Genomic DNA, 15,654 nt, shown 5'->3' on the forward strand with positions numbered 1-15,654 from the left:
TTTTTTTTTTTAATTTCTTCATGATGTAGTCATGATACATTCTATGTTTCTAGGAATTTATCATTTCTTCCAGGTTGTCTGATTTGTTTACATGTAATTGTTTGTAGTAGTTTGCGATAAACCTTTTCATTTCTGTGGAATCGGTTATCATTTCCCTTTCTTCTTATTCCAGTGATTTAAGTCTTCTCTCCATTTTTCTTCATTAGTCTAGCCAAGAGTTTGTTAATTTTGTTGATCTTTTCAAAAAACCAACTTTTGGTTTCATTGATTTCTTTTCTAATTGTTTTTCTATTCTCTATTTATCTCTGCTCTTTATTACTTCATTCCTTCTGCTCATTTTGGGTTTAGTTTGTTTTTTTCCCCTGATCCCCCAAGTGTAAGTTGGGTTGTCGATTTCTTCTTTCTCAGTGTCTGCATTTACCAATACACACTTCTCTCCTAGTACTGCTTTTGCTGCAGTAAGTGTCCGTATGCTATGGTTTTGTCTTCATTTGTCTCCCGAAGTTTTCTGAATTGCCCTCTGCTTTTTTTCTTTGACCCCTTGGTTGTTTGAGAGTGAGTTGTTTAATTTCCATATATGAGTCTATTTTCCTGTTTTCCTTTTGTTGTTGTATTCCAGTTTCCTTCCATTTTGGTCAGAAAAGATACTTCGTGTAGTTTCAATCTTTCTTAAGTTTGTTTTGTGGCTTAACAGGTGGTCTGTCCTGGAGGTGGTCTGCCCTGGAGAATGCTCCCTGTGCACTTGAGAAGGATGTGTCCTCTGCTGTTGCTGGGCGGAGTGCTAGGCGCTCATCTGTGAGGCCCATTTGGTCCATAGTATTTGTGGTTCAGTGCTCTTCCTTATTTTCTCTCTGGTTGTTTTATCCGTAATGAAGATGGGGGCATTGAAGTCCCTACAAATACTGCGTAGCTCTCTGTTTCTCCCTTCATTTCTCTCAACGTTTGCCACACATATTTGGGAGCTCTTGTGTGAGGTACATGTGTGTTTGTAATTTTTGGATCTTTCTGGAGAATTGGCCTTTTTATCATTACGTAATGTCCTTCTTGGTCTCTTGTGAGAGCTTCTGCCTTAAAATCCATTTGGCCTGCTGTAACTGTGGCTGCCTGCTCGCGTAAGATTCCTAACTGCCTGAAATAGCTGTACTCTTTCACTTTCATTAGCCTGTGTGTGTCTGTAGATCTGAAGCGAGTCTCCCCTAAAGAGCATGGAGCTGGATCTTGTGTATTCGTCCGTTTAGCCAGTCCATTCACATTTAAAGCAATTACTGATATGGGAGGACTTACTCTTGCCACTGGAATTGTTTTCTGTATGTCTTGGTTTTTTTGTTTTTTTTTTTTTTTTTTGGTTTTTGGGGTTTTTTTTGTAGTGACAGGTTTTGATTCCTTTCTCACATCCCTTTGTGTATATTTCACAGATATTTTCTTTTTGGCTACTATGCAATTACGTAAAACATCTTAAAGTTATAACAATCCATTTCATTATTTTTTTTTTACATAAGCTCCACGCCCTGCATGGCCCCGTGCTGGAGCCCAACGCGGGGCTTGAACTCATGACCCTGGGATCAAGACCTGGGCTGAGATCAGACACTTAATCAACTGAGCCACCCAGGTGCCCCTGTAACAATCCATTTTAAACTGATAACAACTTAATTTCAGTCTCCTATAAAAATTGCATGTTACACCTCTGTGTCCCCCTCCCCTTGATGTTGATGACACCTTTATATCAATGTATATATTAGCATAGATTTATAATTACTTTTGTGCTGTTGCTCTTAAAAACCTACTCCAGATTTAAAAGTGATTTACATACCTATATTACATTACTTTCAGATTCTCTATTTATATGTACATTTATCCTTCCTAAGGAGCTTTATATTTTCGCTGGTTGGATTTAATGACTTGTGAGATGCTCTGTGGCTCTCTAATTTTGTAATTATGAGGACTTCCAATGAAGCAGATTGTTCAGGAAGGAACAGGAATCTTCTAAATTGGTATCCCACTGCATGGAGTGTTACTAGTCGTTAGAGGAGAGTATGATTCTTGCTCAAATAAGTTGAAGGCATAGAGACTTACTGTCCATACAGAGGGAAATGGGTGAATAGATGCAGTGTACTCATGCGTGGGAGGTTCAGAAGGAATACAGGAGAGCAAGATGAATCAATAGGGATGCATTCTAGAAACATAACACTGAGTGAAAGAGGGAGGTGCAGAATGTTGACATTACTATGTCATTTTTGTTGAACACGTATGTAGCAGATTTTGTAGTCTTTTCTGAGTATGTAAAAATAAACATGTGAGAATAACAAACATCTGGAAGGATATCCTTCCAGCTTCTAAGGCTGGTGGGGACCAGGATGGATTGGAGAAGGGGTGTCAGAGGAGCTGTTTGGCTTTACCTGTAACGTTCTGATTTTTAAAAGAGGGATGTGTTCGTCTTCTCCTGGAGAAAGTCCTTTGCCCTGAGACTCCTCAGAGGCTTTAGTCAGAAATGCACAGGCATTCCTGGATGGTAGATGTGGCTACGAAAACCCTTCCCTGCCGACCGGAACAGATCAGCTGGCCACCAGGTTGAGAAATGCTGTAGAGAATGCCATGGAGGTATACATGGATAATCATCAGTCCTTAAAAAAAAAAAAATACATGTGTCGGTGTGGGTGAGGGAGGGGAGAGACTGCGTTTGCTTCCCCCTCAGGTCTGCCCACAAGCTTGTTCCTAGTGGAGCCCGGGCTGCACTTGGCCCCACGCCGTGTGCTCACCCACAGCCCCATCGCCAGTCAGGCCTTGTCGTTTGGCGGTGTGCAGGCCTTCCGGGCAGAGCCTCCCCTTGACCCTTCCCCAGAGGCCACCCCAGCCCACCCTGCCCTCAGCCTGCTGTCCTGCCAGGCTTGGCCAGGGCTGCAGCTCCAGCTGCGGCCCTCCTATGGGCCTGCCACTGGTCTCTTCATCCTCGGGGCCAGCACAGGATTCCTTTAACCCCTCTGCTCTCTGGGACCTCTTGCTCTGTTGCCTGGAGTTGTCGAGAGCTCTTGCATGGCCATTGGGGCTTTTCACGAGTTTCTGTCTTGTGACACTGGTGAGCCTGTGTGTTGTATTCTTTCAGAAGTTTCTGAGGTGCCAGCACGGTGACCGATACTGAGGAGGTGCTGGTGTTAGGCCATCTCTTTTGGCAAGGACTTGTTTATTCATTCAGGAAAGGGGGGGTGTCCTACGCAGATTGCCGAGGCTATTGGTTTGACTTCTGTAACCGAGACCAGATAACAGTGGCCAAAGTGTGATTTCTGCGCCCCGTAAAAGTCCCAGCTGGTAAAGTGGCTCCAGGAAGACAGCTCTATCCTAGCAATCATCCGGAGACCCAGGTCCCGTTGGTCCTGTAGCTCTGCCATTCTTCTGAAGGTTGTCTTCATCAGCAGGGTCCAGGCTGGCTGAGCAGCCCCGGTCTTCTCCTTTTTAGCCCCTGGGAAGGGGGCAAGGAGGTGGGAGCTTCACTTCTGCCCACTGGGTCACATGACCACACCTGCCTGCAGGGGACATTGTCTCTCTAGAGAGCAGACAATGGATAGTGGTGTCAAGGGGAGCAGACCTAAGACACGTGAGGAAGAATCTGAGCAGAAGGAAGTGCTGGAATGACTGCTCTAGGGTGTTCCTAGAGCGAGGACACTTGTGCTGGGCTGCAGGAGTGGCCGTGCCCCGGTGTGCCCGGGACAGGGGGGCTCTTCGCGCTATACCTGGGCAAGTCCCAGGTGAGCCGTGCTGAGCCACTCACCCGGCCTGGCTCGGGATTTGTGGACTGAGGGGGCGGACCTCCCTGGGGTGAGCAAGACCAGGGCAGCTGTGGGCCCCTGGCCTCCCTCCCTCCGCTCCGGGTGCGTGCCCGTGACACTGCCCCTCTCTCCCTCAGATTCGGTGAGTCTCGCCTATCAGCGGGTCCAGAAAGTAGACTGCACCTCCCTGAGGCCTGTCCTGATCCTGGGGCCTTTACTGGACGTGGTGAAGGAAATGCTGGTGAATGAGGCGCCCGGCAAGTTCTGCAGATGCCCCCTCGGTAAGGGGCACCCTCAGTGCCTGCTGGCCTCTGCCTGCCGGTCTCCTGGGGCTGGGTCCCTCGGTGTTTCAGAGCCCTCCTGACTCGGGTCACAGCAGTGTTTCTCTGGGAGGAAGGACAGGAGGACAGGTCTTCTGCACAGGGTTCTTACCCAGAGGGCGCTGCGACGGCTCCCCGGGCCAGGGGGCATCCTCATTCCTGTTTCTGTGCTTTGCAGAGGTGATGAAGGCCTCCCAGCAGGCCATAGAGCGGGGTGTCAAAGACTGCCTGTTTGTCGACTACAAGCGGAGGAGTGGCCATTTCGACGTGACCACAGTGGCTTCCATAAAGGAGATCACAGAAAAGGTACCCATTGCTTAGACCAAGGGTTAGGGTTTGAGCATTTGGGCCTGGACTCCCCCCCGCCCCCTGCCCCGCTGTGCCTCTGGACCTCTGCCCTGTGCGTCTCTTGGGGCTTCAGTGCACTTGCCCGTGTCCTTTTAGTCCAAGTTACCCTCCGTCAGGGTTTGCCCCCATTGCTTCTGTGTGTTTCCACCGTCATAAACTGGGTGCTGGTCCCTGTGCACACATCACCCCTCTCCCTCTGAGGATTCGGATCTAATGAGAGCTTTGAGCTCTAGGAAAGCCCCCACACGGAGGATTCTACAAGAGGGTCCTGCACCTGCTCAGTGGGTGTGCAGAGCTTTATGTGTGCCTTATTCTGGGGACAGGGTGCCCAGCTTCCATCAGGGCCTCTGCCCCTGAAAGTGTTAAGAGCCATTTCTGTGTGTCTTTAGGCTCTTGAATGTACTGGGATCCGTTTGCCAGGGAGCGTGAGGAAAAGTGGGGAGACCTGTAAGGTGTATTGGAAAAGCAGACGTTGAGGGTGTACTCCTCCGGCCCTGTCCTTCTCGGGCTGCTCATTTCACCCCATAAGGCTTTGGTTTGCTCCTCACTGAATGAGGGAGGTGGCTTCTGGCAGCTGGGAGTGTGGATTGCCCAGTTGAAGTGGATGCACTCCAGTTAGGTGTGCCCCAGGGAGTTAGAAACTCGACTCGGCTGGGCTTCCTCAGTGGAGCTTTCGGGGTCAAGGAGAGCCCCATGCAGAGTGCCCGTGGTCTTTCTTTGGCTCACACTCCACCTGGAGGCTCAGGGGACCCCGGGACACGTTTCAGTCACAGTCACGCAGACACGCACAACCCTTCCCCAGGTCAGGCCCTGCCGAGTCTCCCCGTCTTCATTTGCTCAATCTGGCAGGAGTGAGGCTCTTGAGACCGGGTTGGGGTCGGGCTTCAAGAAGCTCCCTGTGTCTGGGCAGAGGCAGGAAGGGCAGTTTGGAGGTGGGCTGTCCAGACCCCATTCCGCCCTGGCTCCTAGCCTTGACCACCATCAGAGTTGACAGCTTGTGGGGAGAGCTTTTCTGGGGTGAAGCCCTCCACAGGTTTTCCTACGTGGTCTTCATACTAGACTGGTCCTCCTTGATGCAGGAGGTGGGGCAGTGTGGGAGAGAGGGGGGCCCCATCTGTGGCAGGGCTCCAGTGTCTTTAGGGCCATCCCCAGGCCCTGACGCATCACATGCCCCCTTTAGAACCGGCACTGTCTCCTGGACATCGCCCCCCACGCCATCGAGCGGCTGCATCACATGCATATCTACCCCATTGTCATTTTCATCCACTACAAGAGCGCCAAACACATCAAGTAGGTGGCTGGCTCCTCGGGGCTTGGTGGGCTGGGGGGGCTTGCTGGGGGCGAGGCTGCTGGCTCAGACACCGGGGCAGTGCAGGTGGGCATGGAAGAATGAGACGGGCGGTAGGTGTAGGAAACGTTCCGCATCTCACGCTCACTCAGGCAGTGCGAACCAGGCACACTCCTCGTCCCCACCAGCCCTTGTTCCTATGCGGTCGTTGCCACAGTTCCCTATGTGCGTCATTCCCTGTGCATCCCGTCCTTCTCTCCCCTTCTGCCTCTCAGCTTAGGGCTCCCAAGGACACAAGCAGCTAGGTGACCTGGGCTGGGGCCAGTCTGCTAGGAGCTGGCTTGGGACGCGGATGAGCCTTTGCTTTCCCTGTGCTCCAGTTTCCGTGCTGGTTGGGCTGACCGCTCATCAGGGCCTCCCTCCGTTTTGCCTTTCTGTGCTTCCAAGCTTCTGGTCCCTGCACCTCGGGGCCAGCTGGGGTGTCTGCTTTCCGCATGCATGCAGCAGGGTGCCCACCTTCCCCCCCCATGCCCGGAGCTCCCCTTGGGGCCTGCAGGCTTGCTGTGCTTTACGAGGGGAGCACCTGGGGCCCTACTGTTGGAGGCCCTGTTACTCTGGACAAAGGAAAGAGGAGGGCCCGGGAAGGTGAGACACTCAGCCTGCTTCTCTGGATGTCTGACAGGGAGCAGAGAGACCCCATCTACCTGAAGGACAAGGTGACTCAGAGGCATTCCAAAGAGCAGTTTGAGACAGCTCAGAAGATTGAACAGGAGTACAGTCGGTACTTCACAGGTAGGTGTGCCTCTGGGCTGGAGAGGAAGAGTGGGCAGTGGGGATGGATGCCCGGTCGGTGCCGCCGCGGTCCCCTGCATCGAAGCTGTCCTGCTGGAGTGCTACGGGCTGACGAGGAAGGTTCCCTGGCCTCATCCCCCAGGTGTTCCCCATGCAGTGGCAGGTCTGTGTCCCAGCAGCAGTGCTGTGCAGGAAGGCTCCGGCGATCCCGGCAGGCAGCCCGGTGGTGCTGGTTGTGCCTGGCTGTGTTCACACCTTCCGGGCAGTCCAGTGTAGCCATGAGGGTTGGCCAAGGAAAGCTGCATTCTTGACAGCTTTGGTCTTTGAAACACAGCAAACCAAAAGCCACAGTCTGTTGGCTACCATTGTACTTTGTGGCTTCCCCCCGTCTGCTAAAATCAGTCTTCTGTAGGGGGTTAATCACACTGGGGTCACGGGGGCAGGGACAGTGATTTTAATTCACTTGTACAGACTGTTAGGATCTCGTTTCACGCTTCTCACGCAAAAACAGTTGGTCTCAAAAACCCAGCTTGGAGCTTCTACGTATGTGTGTGTGAGTTTTAATCTCTAATCCATCATAAACCAGTATTTAGTCAAATATATTAACAATTACTAGAGAAATGAAAAATTCAAAACTCCAAAGCTTACAAAATAAAAGCTTTTGACTTTTTATTAGTTTCAACAGATATAAAATTACTCTTGGCACCTTTTTTTAAAAAATTAATTTATTTTTAAAGATTTTATTTGAGAGAGAGAGTGAGAGCGCGCATGAGCGGGGTGAGGGGCAGGGGGAGAAGCAGACGCCCCGCTGAGCAGGGAGCCCGATGCGGGACTCGATCCCGGGACTCCAGGATAATGACCTGAGCTGAAGGCCGCCACTTAACTGACTGAGCCACCCAGGCGCTCCTCTTGGCACATTTCCAAAGCAGTTTCTAAGCGCTCCCTTGTCTATTTCGGTCCATACCTTGTGGCAAGCGGCCGGGCATGTTTGTCCACTGGCACTGTTCCGTGGAGCACACAGAGAGCCTGGGCTTGTGTCTGCAGGACCCGTGGTGGCGAAAGCCTGCAGAGCAGGGCTGGGCCATAGCTGGGGACGTGTCGTCATCTTGCCTGGGAATCTTCACTGGGCTATGGGATGCCCCGGCTCCTTACACCCATTCTTGTTTCCTGGAGACTCCGGCTGCCGTTTGGACCATCACAACACAACCTCAGACTGCTTTCCAGGGTGCTGGACTCCCCCTTGCAAGACGGGGCAGACCCAACCCAGGGCGTGCAATGGGGGCATGCAGTTAATGCAAGTGATCAAATCCTGGTCGTCCCTGTTACAGAGGCCCTCGAAGCCTGGCAAAATTTGACACCAACCTTCATTTGAGCCCACATTGTCAGTATCCTACTGAACAGCAGAGCAGTTTTATCTGTATAAAAAGCCAAAGTTATTTGTACTCAACTCTTACTTTCTTTTTCTTCCCCAATTTCTTGCTGATGGAAGAGCATGAGGAAGGCAGGCCAAGTAGCTCCAACAGGCAGAAAACCAGAAAGAGTAACAGATGTTTTGATTTGCCTCGAACCCGGGGTCTGACTCTGAGCTCAATGATGTGTGTGTTTGGGGGCTCTTTTGCAGGGGTCATCCAGGGAGGAGCCCTGTCGAGCATTTGCACTCAGATCTTGGCAATGGTCAATCAGGAACAAAATAAAGTCCTGTGGATTCCGGCCTGTCCACTGTAGAAGAATGCCATTCTGGGAGTGGCTGTGGCTTGGCTGCCCGCGGGCACGCCTGGCCCCGCTCGTGCCCAGCGGTCGGAAGTACACGTCTATCTGTATATAAGCACGGAAGGGAAGGATCCACGCACATGGACTCCAGAAGCACCTCCTCTGTAGCCCGAGGGCCACAGGTGACCGGGACCCGGGCCCAGGCCAGAAGACCGCGTTCCTCTCACACATGTGCTTTAAGTAAAAAACACAAGAGACTTTCGATAGAGGGGTTCAACACCACCCTTTCCTTAGCCAGCTGATCAGAGATGCTGCAAAGAGAACCTTTCAGATCACAAGTTTACAAGCCTTTTCTAAGTATTGGTTGTTTATGTTTACTTGAATGGCCCCGTGCTGTTGGTGCCCAGGCCTGCCCCCCACCCTGTCAACCCCCCACGTTGCTTTGGTGTTGGGTTTTGTTCCTGCTTTCAGCAAAATGACTCTGGAACCTCGTTGGCGGCTGCATTGCTCTGGAAGGTTCTTGTCGGTGGGACCAGAGCTTCAGCAAACTTCCTGCTCCTCAGTGGCCCCTCTCCAGGCAGGACACGGTGACTGCAAGGGCTCAGACATGGTGGCAGTAGGACCAGTGCCTTTGTGGGGCTGAGGCACCAGCGGCCATGTTCTCCCCTCCTGCGCCAGGAAGGCCACTTGGGCATCTCGCAAGCTCGTCGCTCGGGCTTTCTGTCCCGCCTTCTGTGTCCTCTCATTTCTTCTCTGTCTGCAATCGTTATGTCCGCCTTCTCGCTGGGCCGTCCAGGCTCCCTGGGGTCACCGCCATGCCGTAGTTCCAGGCAGGGTGTAAACCGAGGGCTGGCACGTGCCACCGGGTCCTCTTTCGCTTCTGTAAATAATGACCGCTTTGTCAGTGCAATTTTTGCAGGGTAATTCTTAAACTCCATAGGCTGGGGCAGGTACATCAGCTCTCTCTGATAGGAAGACACGTTTCAGACTTGGAACCAAGAGCTCTTAGGGGAAGCATAATGAGGAGTGTCCTCACTGTCAGACATCTAGGGAGAAGCTGGGGATCCTCTTAGTCTCGGTGACAGCACTCCCGGCAGAAACAGTACCCCACGAGGGCGTCTTTGGGTTTTTGGGGTTTTTTTTGTTTTGTTTTGTTTTGTTTTTGCACTTCTGACGCTGGATGTCTCTGGCTGAAGATTTGATGTGGTTCCTCCTTAAACTGTGCGTCCTGTTAATAATAGGTACTGTACTGGGCTCCGTGTAAGCGCCACTGGGGTAGGACCTATATTTTAATACTGTTCCTAACATTTCATTTTACTAGCAAGAAATCTTTTATTTCATTTTATTCTTTGTAATTCTAGACACTAGATTGTAGTTTAGCTAAACTGACATTTTTAAAAAAGGGATCTATTTTCTTGCACAGTTGTTCAAAAGAGACACGTGTCAGTCCTCAGTGCTGCCCTTGGTCTCACAGGTACGCGCCTTCTTCTAGCTCAGACAACCAAGACGGACGGCGGCTGAGGCCCTCCTCGGTGCCCGCGGGGCTGTTCCTCCGGGTCGCCGGGTCGCGGTCCGAGCGGGACTATGATGGTACAGTGTGCACAGGTACTGTTCTGACAGACTGGGATTTTCTGTACTAAAACCTTACTTTGTATCAAAAGTTAAACAGACTTTAGTACAATAAATAAAGGTCAATTTCTGTAACTTGTTGTCATGAAGATAGCGGTCTTTTTTTTTTTTTTTTAAGATTTTATTTATTTATTTGCGAGAGAGAGAATGAGAGAGAGCACGAGAGGGAGGAGGGTCAGAGGGAGAAGCAGACCCCCCGCCGAGCAGGGAGCCCGATGTGGGACTCGATGCGGGACTCGATCCCGGGACTCCAGGATCATGACCTGAGCCGAAGGCAGTCGCCTAACCAACTGAGCCACCCAGGCACCCAAGATAGCGGTCTTTTAAATTGGTTTTCCATCGGTTCCCCACCCCTTGGCTCTCTTTTATTCCTAAATATGAGACGGCTTTCCTCCCCTCTGCAGCAGGTAGCTGGAACTGGCCGACATGAGAGGTTCTTTCCAGCGCTCATGATCCCCAAGGAGCCCCTTTTCCCTGCTGCATCAGCACCTCTGACTCCCTCCTAACCTCCCATGCGTCCATCTGTCCTTCCATCCATCCAGCATAGTGTGGATGGTGGTTGCAGCCAGGCACCTGATTTGTGTAAGATTCAGATCCCGCCCGCAGGTACTTACATTCAGGGCTGCGAAGAGCAAAAGGGATTTGAAGGACGCTGGGATTTCCTGATGTTCTCAATCAGACCTGTCTGCAAGCGGGTGAGGCCCAGGTTGGGTCCCCAGGGTGTAGAAGGCCTTGCCTAGCATGGGGGCTGCATTGTGATACCAAGTAAAGCTCTCTGGAATTCCAGGGTGGCAGGAAGCCCGGGCTGGCCTCTTTAAATGCCCCGAGTCTGGGTCAGGGAAGAGTCCTCCTCCTCTGCTCTTATGGCCTGGAGGAGGCGGGGGCATGGTGTTGTGGAAAAGCCTCATGCTGCTGCAGTGACCTGGCCGTCGGGGGCAGACTTGGGTTGGTGCCTCCTTAGGCCTTTCTGGCTGCATAAAGTTCCATTGTGCACCTGCGGTCTTGGCCTCACCTGTGGCCACAGCAGTCACGGGGCTGCGCGGGACTGTGGAGGTGCGGGGGGCTGGTGCAGCTGGCTGGGGCCCAGGGCACATCCCTCTTGCCCACGTGCGCCCAGCCATCGGGCTGCCCACACCTCCCCGACAGCCCAGAGCCAGTGCTGACCCAAGAGGGGCAGTTGCCGCACGGACTTTGTCACCCACCTGGCAAATGGGGGCAGCAGCTACTTGTTTTAGGAACGGTTCTTTTCAAGAGGCCAGTGATGCCAAAACCTTAACGGTTTGCATGCGCGGCTTTGCGAGTGACCTCCTCTTCTTTGAAATTTTTCTGTATTTTCCAAATTTTCTATAGGGAACTTGGTTTTCTTTTATAATTACAAGGAAAAAAACCCACTCTCTTAAAAATGGAGGCCAGCTAAGTTGCTGAGGTCACGAACTGTTTCTGGATGCTGCCAAACAGCACTGAGGGAATTCGTGCTCGTCTCCAAGCCATGCCGGGCCTGGGGCAGGGGGGAGGGGTGGAAAGGGAGAGGTGACTTTTGGTTCCAGCTGTGAGGCCTTGGACGGATCACAGTGGTGGCCTCAACACCTGGCCTTTGAGGACGGTGCAGACTAGATAATCTCTAAGGCCCCTTCCCACGCTGACATCTGGGATAGGGGCGGGGAATGGGACTTCAGCAGAACCCCAGATCTGGGGAGCCATCCCAGAGGCTAGAGGAGCCCCTGGACACCTCACGCTTAGGAGTGGAAGCCAAAGGGGCCCAGACTAGGAGCCAAGCACTGGCCCAGAGTCTCGGGCCTCTCCTTGGCTGGAACGAAGGAGCTGGTGCAAGAAGGCTGCCCTGCTGCCCACCCTGGATGGACAGGGCAGAGGACCACTTGGGTCAGATACCCAGGACGGAGAGAAATGCAAGCAAGTGCAGGGCGGTCCCCCGAGCCAGCATATGCTCACAGGGAGCCTGCGGCTGGCTTCGGAATGATGACTCACAGGGCGCAGGGCTGTGAGGCTGGACCCCGGACAGCTGGGCCTTCGCCGCCCCCCCCGCTGCTGGTGTGCTGACTTGCAGGTTTCATCGACCTTACTTCATCTGTTCTTAACCATGTCGGTTCGTACCTTCCTGAGTATAGTCTCTGGCCTCTTGTTCCCCCTTAAGTTCTCTTTGCGATTATATGAGTTTTTATATATATATTCAACTGTGAAATATCTCCTACATACAGAAGAGCATGTACAATGTAATCGTACAGTCTAAACGAAAATAAAATGGGCAGTGTATTCGTCTTCAGGGAACAGAACACTACCAGTCCCTTAGAGGGCCTCTTATGCCCAACGTGGTCAAATTCTCTACCTTTTCCACCAAAGTGAGCACTGCACTGATTTGTGGTTCAATAATCTCCTCACTTTCCTGTTTTGATCCCCAGTGGGGATGCCCTGAAACAATGTAGTGTCCAGTTTTGACCACATCTGGCGTCAAGCACAAACGGAGCTGTGTGGGGAGAGAAGAGTATTGCCACTATTAGGGGAAGTCGGCCGGAAAGAGTCATGCAATCTCTGGGTCTGGCTCTGGGTGAACCTCCACTTCCCTGGGGATTTACCAGCGCCCCTTCTGGGGAAGTCAGCGAGCAAGGACGGGAACGGGTCCTGGGGGTACTGGGGCCTCCACACACCAGGTCCTCACTGTCTGCGGAAACGGTCGGAGGGCTTGGGCTGCTGTTGGTTGGCAGGCTGACCGCTGCCGTCCTCTGGACTCTGCCGGCGAGTCAAAGACGCATCTGTGGGGTGGAATGCTGGTCTGGAGGGCAGGACTCTTGGCAGCTCGCGTCAAGACAAGCCGAGTAGAAATGAGAATGTGCACCAGGATCACTGAATGTTCTGCTCTGAGCTAAGCCAACGAAGACAGAGGCACTGGTGCGAACAGCCCTTCACGTCTCCATCTTGAGCCCCTGCCCCAAAGCAGACTCATTGTCCGTGAAGTCTAGTGACAGCTCTCGTGCTCACGCCTCTCCTCTGCTGTCCTGAGCATTTCCTGGGGATTTTCACCATTTCTTTCTTTGGCTCTCCTCTCTGTTGATGGGTCTCCTGCATCCTTTGCCGCTTGTGAGGGGAAAGGCTCCATCCTTGGTGGGAATTCTTTCTCCCCGGGAGGGTGACTCTGTTTACCTTCTTCTGACACTGTCTTCTAGAAAAGTTCTGGATCAAGAAAAAAGCAGTCTGTATGCACCCCTTTCTACAGATTGGCACCCTTGGGTCGGGAGAGAGTGCATCAGTGCCAAGAGCCCAGATAACAAGGCCTGAATCTGCACCGACAGCCGTTGTGGGGCTTCATCCCTCTTACTGGAGCTCTGGTTATTTGTGTGTCCGACATGCTGGCCTGGGTCCCTCCCTTTCTGATCTCCTGTCAGCATCATTTTGTCATTTCGCTGCTTTCATGAAGATTCCCTCAACTTCACCTTTCAGTCCCTTCTAGTGAGTGCTCATCTTTGCTATCACATTTTTAATTCCCAAGAACTCCTTATTTTCTGAATGTCCGTCTTCATGTCACTCTGTATTTGTCTCATGGGTATGATGTTTTATCTGAACGTAGATTTTTTTCCCCTTTGTCCTTTCTCATCAATCCAATTTCTCCGTTTTCCCCCTGTTTGTCTTGGTCTCAGTCTTGCCCATCAGAGGATTGGACCTCTGGCATCTCAGATTCCCCAGAAGAGTCCTCTGGGCCCTGACTGGAAGGGTTGGCCTGGCAGCCATTGTGGGGGAAAGGCTGGTACTCTGCAGTCAGCATTCAATATGGCAGCACATAGCCACTTCTGTTTTCAGTGTGGGATCAATCCTCTGGTATGTCCAGAAAGCTCTCTGAACACTCTCCAGGGAGAAAACCTCCCTGACTTCTGCCGAGTTGAGGGAAATGCAGGAGCCCCAGAGCTTTGTCTCTCTCGAGCCTTCCTGAATTCCTCATTTAAGCCATCCTCTCTACCCCGAGTTCTAGAAGGAACGATGCCTCAGTTCCTTGCACTCGAAGATTCCTTGCTTTCTCATGTTGTTTTAGGATTTGGCGTGCTCAGGTCAGCTACATAACTTGCCACTGGGCCGTCTCCTTTTCATCTTCTAAAGTGAGTTTGTGGTGGTTGTTTCTCTGTTCTCCCCATGTTTCCGAATTTATGTCTTTTTAAAAGAAATCCTTTTCCTGTATTTACTTTGCCTTAATGAGGTTTTACTGGAGGAACTAAATTAAGTTTATGTATCATTCTGTTCTTTTTATCCCAGAAGTAAGGTTCACCTTTTCATGTCCCTTTACTCTCGTTTTTACTCTCACTGGGGCTTGGAAGGACCTAAAACGCATACTCATTCCTTCAGTGGCAGAGCCCTCTGCCAATTGGTGTGTCAGTCAGACCTCCATCAGAGAGGCAGGGCCAGTAGGAACCAGTATGATAGTGTGTAACTTCAGAAATCTGCTTCAAGCCGTGGGCTTCTGTGAGTGGGAGTACGGCTGATGCGTGAGGTCCACAGGGCTGGGAGTTCCGCCTGACAGTCACGGAGCAGGTGGGGCTCCCCGGCATGGACTGACAGAGGGAAGAGTGGACAGGTGGAACTCCACAGGAGAGCTGAAGCTGTGTCTACATGTGCAGTTTCTTCCCCCCTTTTTTTAGGGAGGTTTCACCTGTCCAGGCCTTTCCAGGCTTCTGCTTCTAAGGTCTTTCGACTAACGAATCAGCCTCCCCCACATTATCTAGGATACTCCCTTACTCTTAATGTCAACTGATTAGGGGCTTTCATGCAAATGGAAAATACCTTCACAGCAACACCTAGTGTTTGAGTAACTGGGGACTGTGGCCTAGTCAAGTGGTCACATCAAAAAAAAAAAAACATCACTGGGGTATTTGCCAATTATTTACTTAACCAGTTCCCCACAAATGGGTGTTCGGATTAAGTTTGCTGTTGTTTATAGACTTTTTTTGTAGACTTAATTTAACTTTATCTTCTATGTGGAGTTTGTACTTCTCAGATAAGGATGCTGAGGCTTTAGGCAGTTACAGGAAATTCCCTGAGACCTTTTCTTATGCCATGTTACCTTTGGGATAAAAGCAGACTTGTGCTTATTTTGGAGTTGCTTTCTTTAGCTCCTCACAGATGCTACCCGCTCTGGGGACGTTAACCCTCTAAGGTACTTTACGCCCGCCTGAGTCCGTGGAAAATAGGTTCTGAGAACTAAGTGACTGTGAGGATAAAAAGGGGGACTGGCAGGCCCCCTGGGGCCCACCTGCAGATAGGAGGGCTCTGCAGCATGTGGTGGCACGTGGCTGGCATCTGGTGCACATCCAAGAATATATAATGATAAAAACAGAATCAGAAGGTCTTCTGAGTTTAGCAACAATGCATGCTAGTGTTAGTTCTCTATGGAAATACAAAGAATAACTCAAAAATTGCACGATATTTTGCTGGGACTGTCTGTCTCTTTTTTGACAAACAGCTTATTTTTTTTTTTTAAAGATTTTATTTATTTATTTATTTGAGAGAGAGAGAGAGAGAAACAGCATGAGAGGGGATAGGGTCAGAGGGAGAAGCAGGCTCCCTGCTTGGCAGGGAGCCTGCTTCTCCCTCTGACCCTTCCCCCTGTCATGTGCTCTCTGTCTCTCTCATTCTCTCTGTCTCAAATAAATAAATAAAATCTTTAAAAAAAAAAAAAAAAAAAGATTATCTGCCAATACTTAGAATGAAGGTAATGTATGCTTCACTTTGGCCTTTGACAAGTTGACATTTCTCGAAGTACAGAAACTTGTTTTTACATTTTCGTGTTTGAAATATATTATTTTTG

At 51.0% G+C, this 15,654-nt stretch overlaps 1 protein-coding gene across 3 annotated transcripts in view; it reads left to right on the forward strand.

Annotated features, from left to right (window-relative positions):
• DLG5 (discs large MAGUK scaffold protein 5) overlaps positions 1-9,923 on the forward strand; it is a 102,684-nt gene extending 92,761 nt beyond the window's left edge. For 2 of the 3 annotated variants that reach the window (XM_081824021.1, XM_081824022.1), the window contains 5 exons: positions 3,899-4,042; positions 4,260-4,387; positions 5,610-5,719; positions 6,400-6,509; positions 8,131-9,923. In XM_081824021.1, coding sequence (XP_081680147.1) covers positions 3,899-4,042; positions 4,260-4,387; positions 5,610-5,719; positions 6,400-6,509; positions 8,131-8,234 — 596 coding nt within the window. In that variant the 3' untranslated portion in view covers positions 8,235-9,923. Of the gene's footprint in view, positions 1-3,898; positions 4,043-4,259; positions 4,388-5,609; positions 5,720-6,399; positions 6,510-7,682; positions 8,108-8,130 lie in introns of those variants that run through there. The other variant, XM_081824020.1, reaches the window with a different exon arrangement.
• Positions 9,924-15,654: the final 5,731 nt, after the last annotated feature.

This window comes from Leptonychotes weddellii, chromosome 6, assembly GCF_054177405.1.
Source record: "Leptonychotes weddellii isolate Sample4059 chromosome 6, ASM5417740v2, whole genome shotgun sequence".
NCBI lineage: Eukaryota > Metazoa > Chordata > Mammalia > Carnivora > Phocidae > Leptonychotes > Leptonychotes weddellii.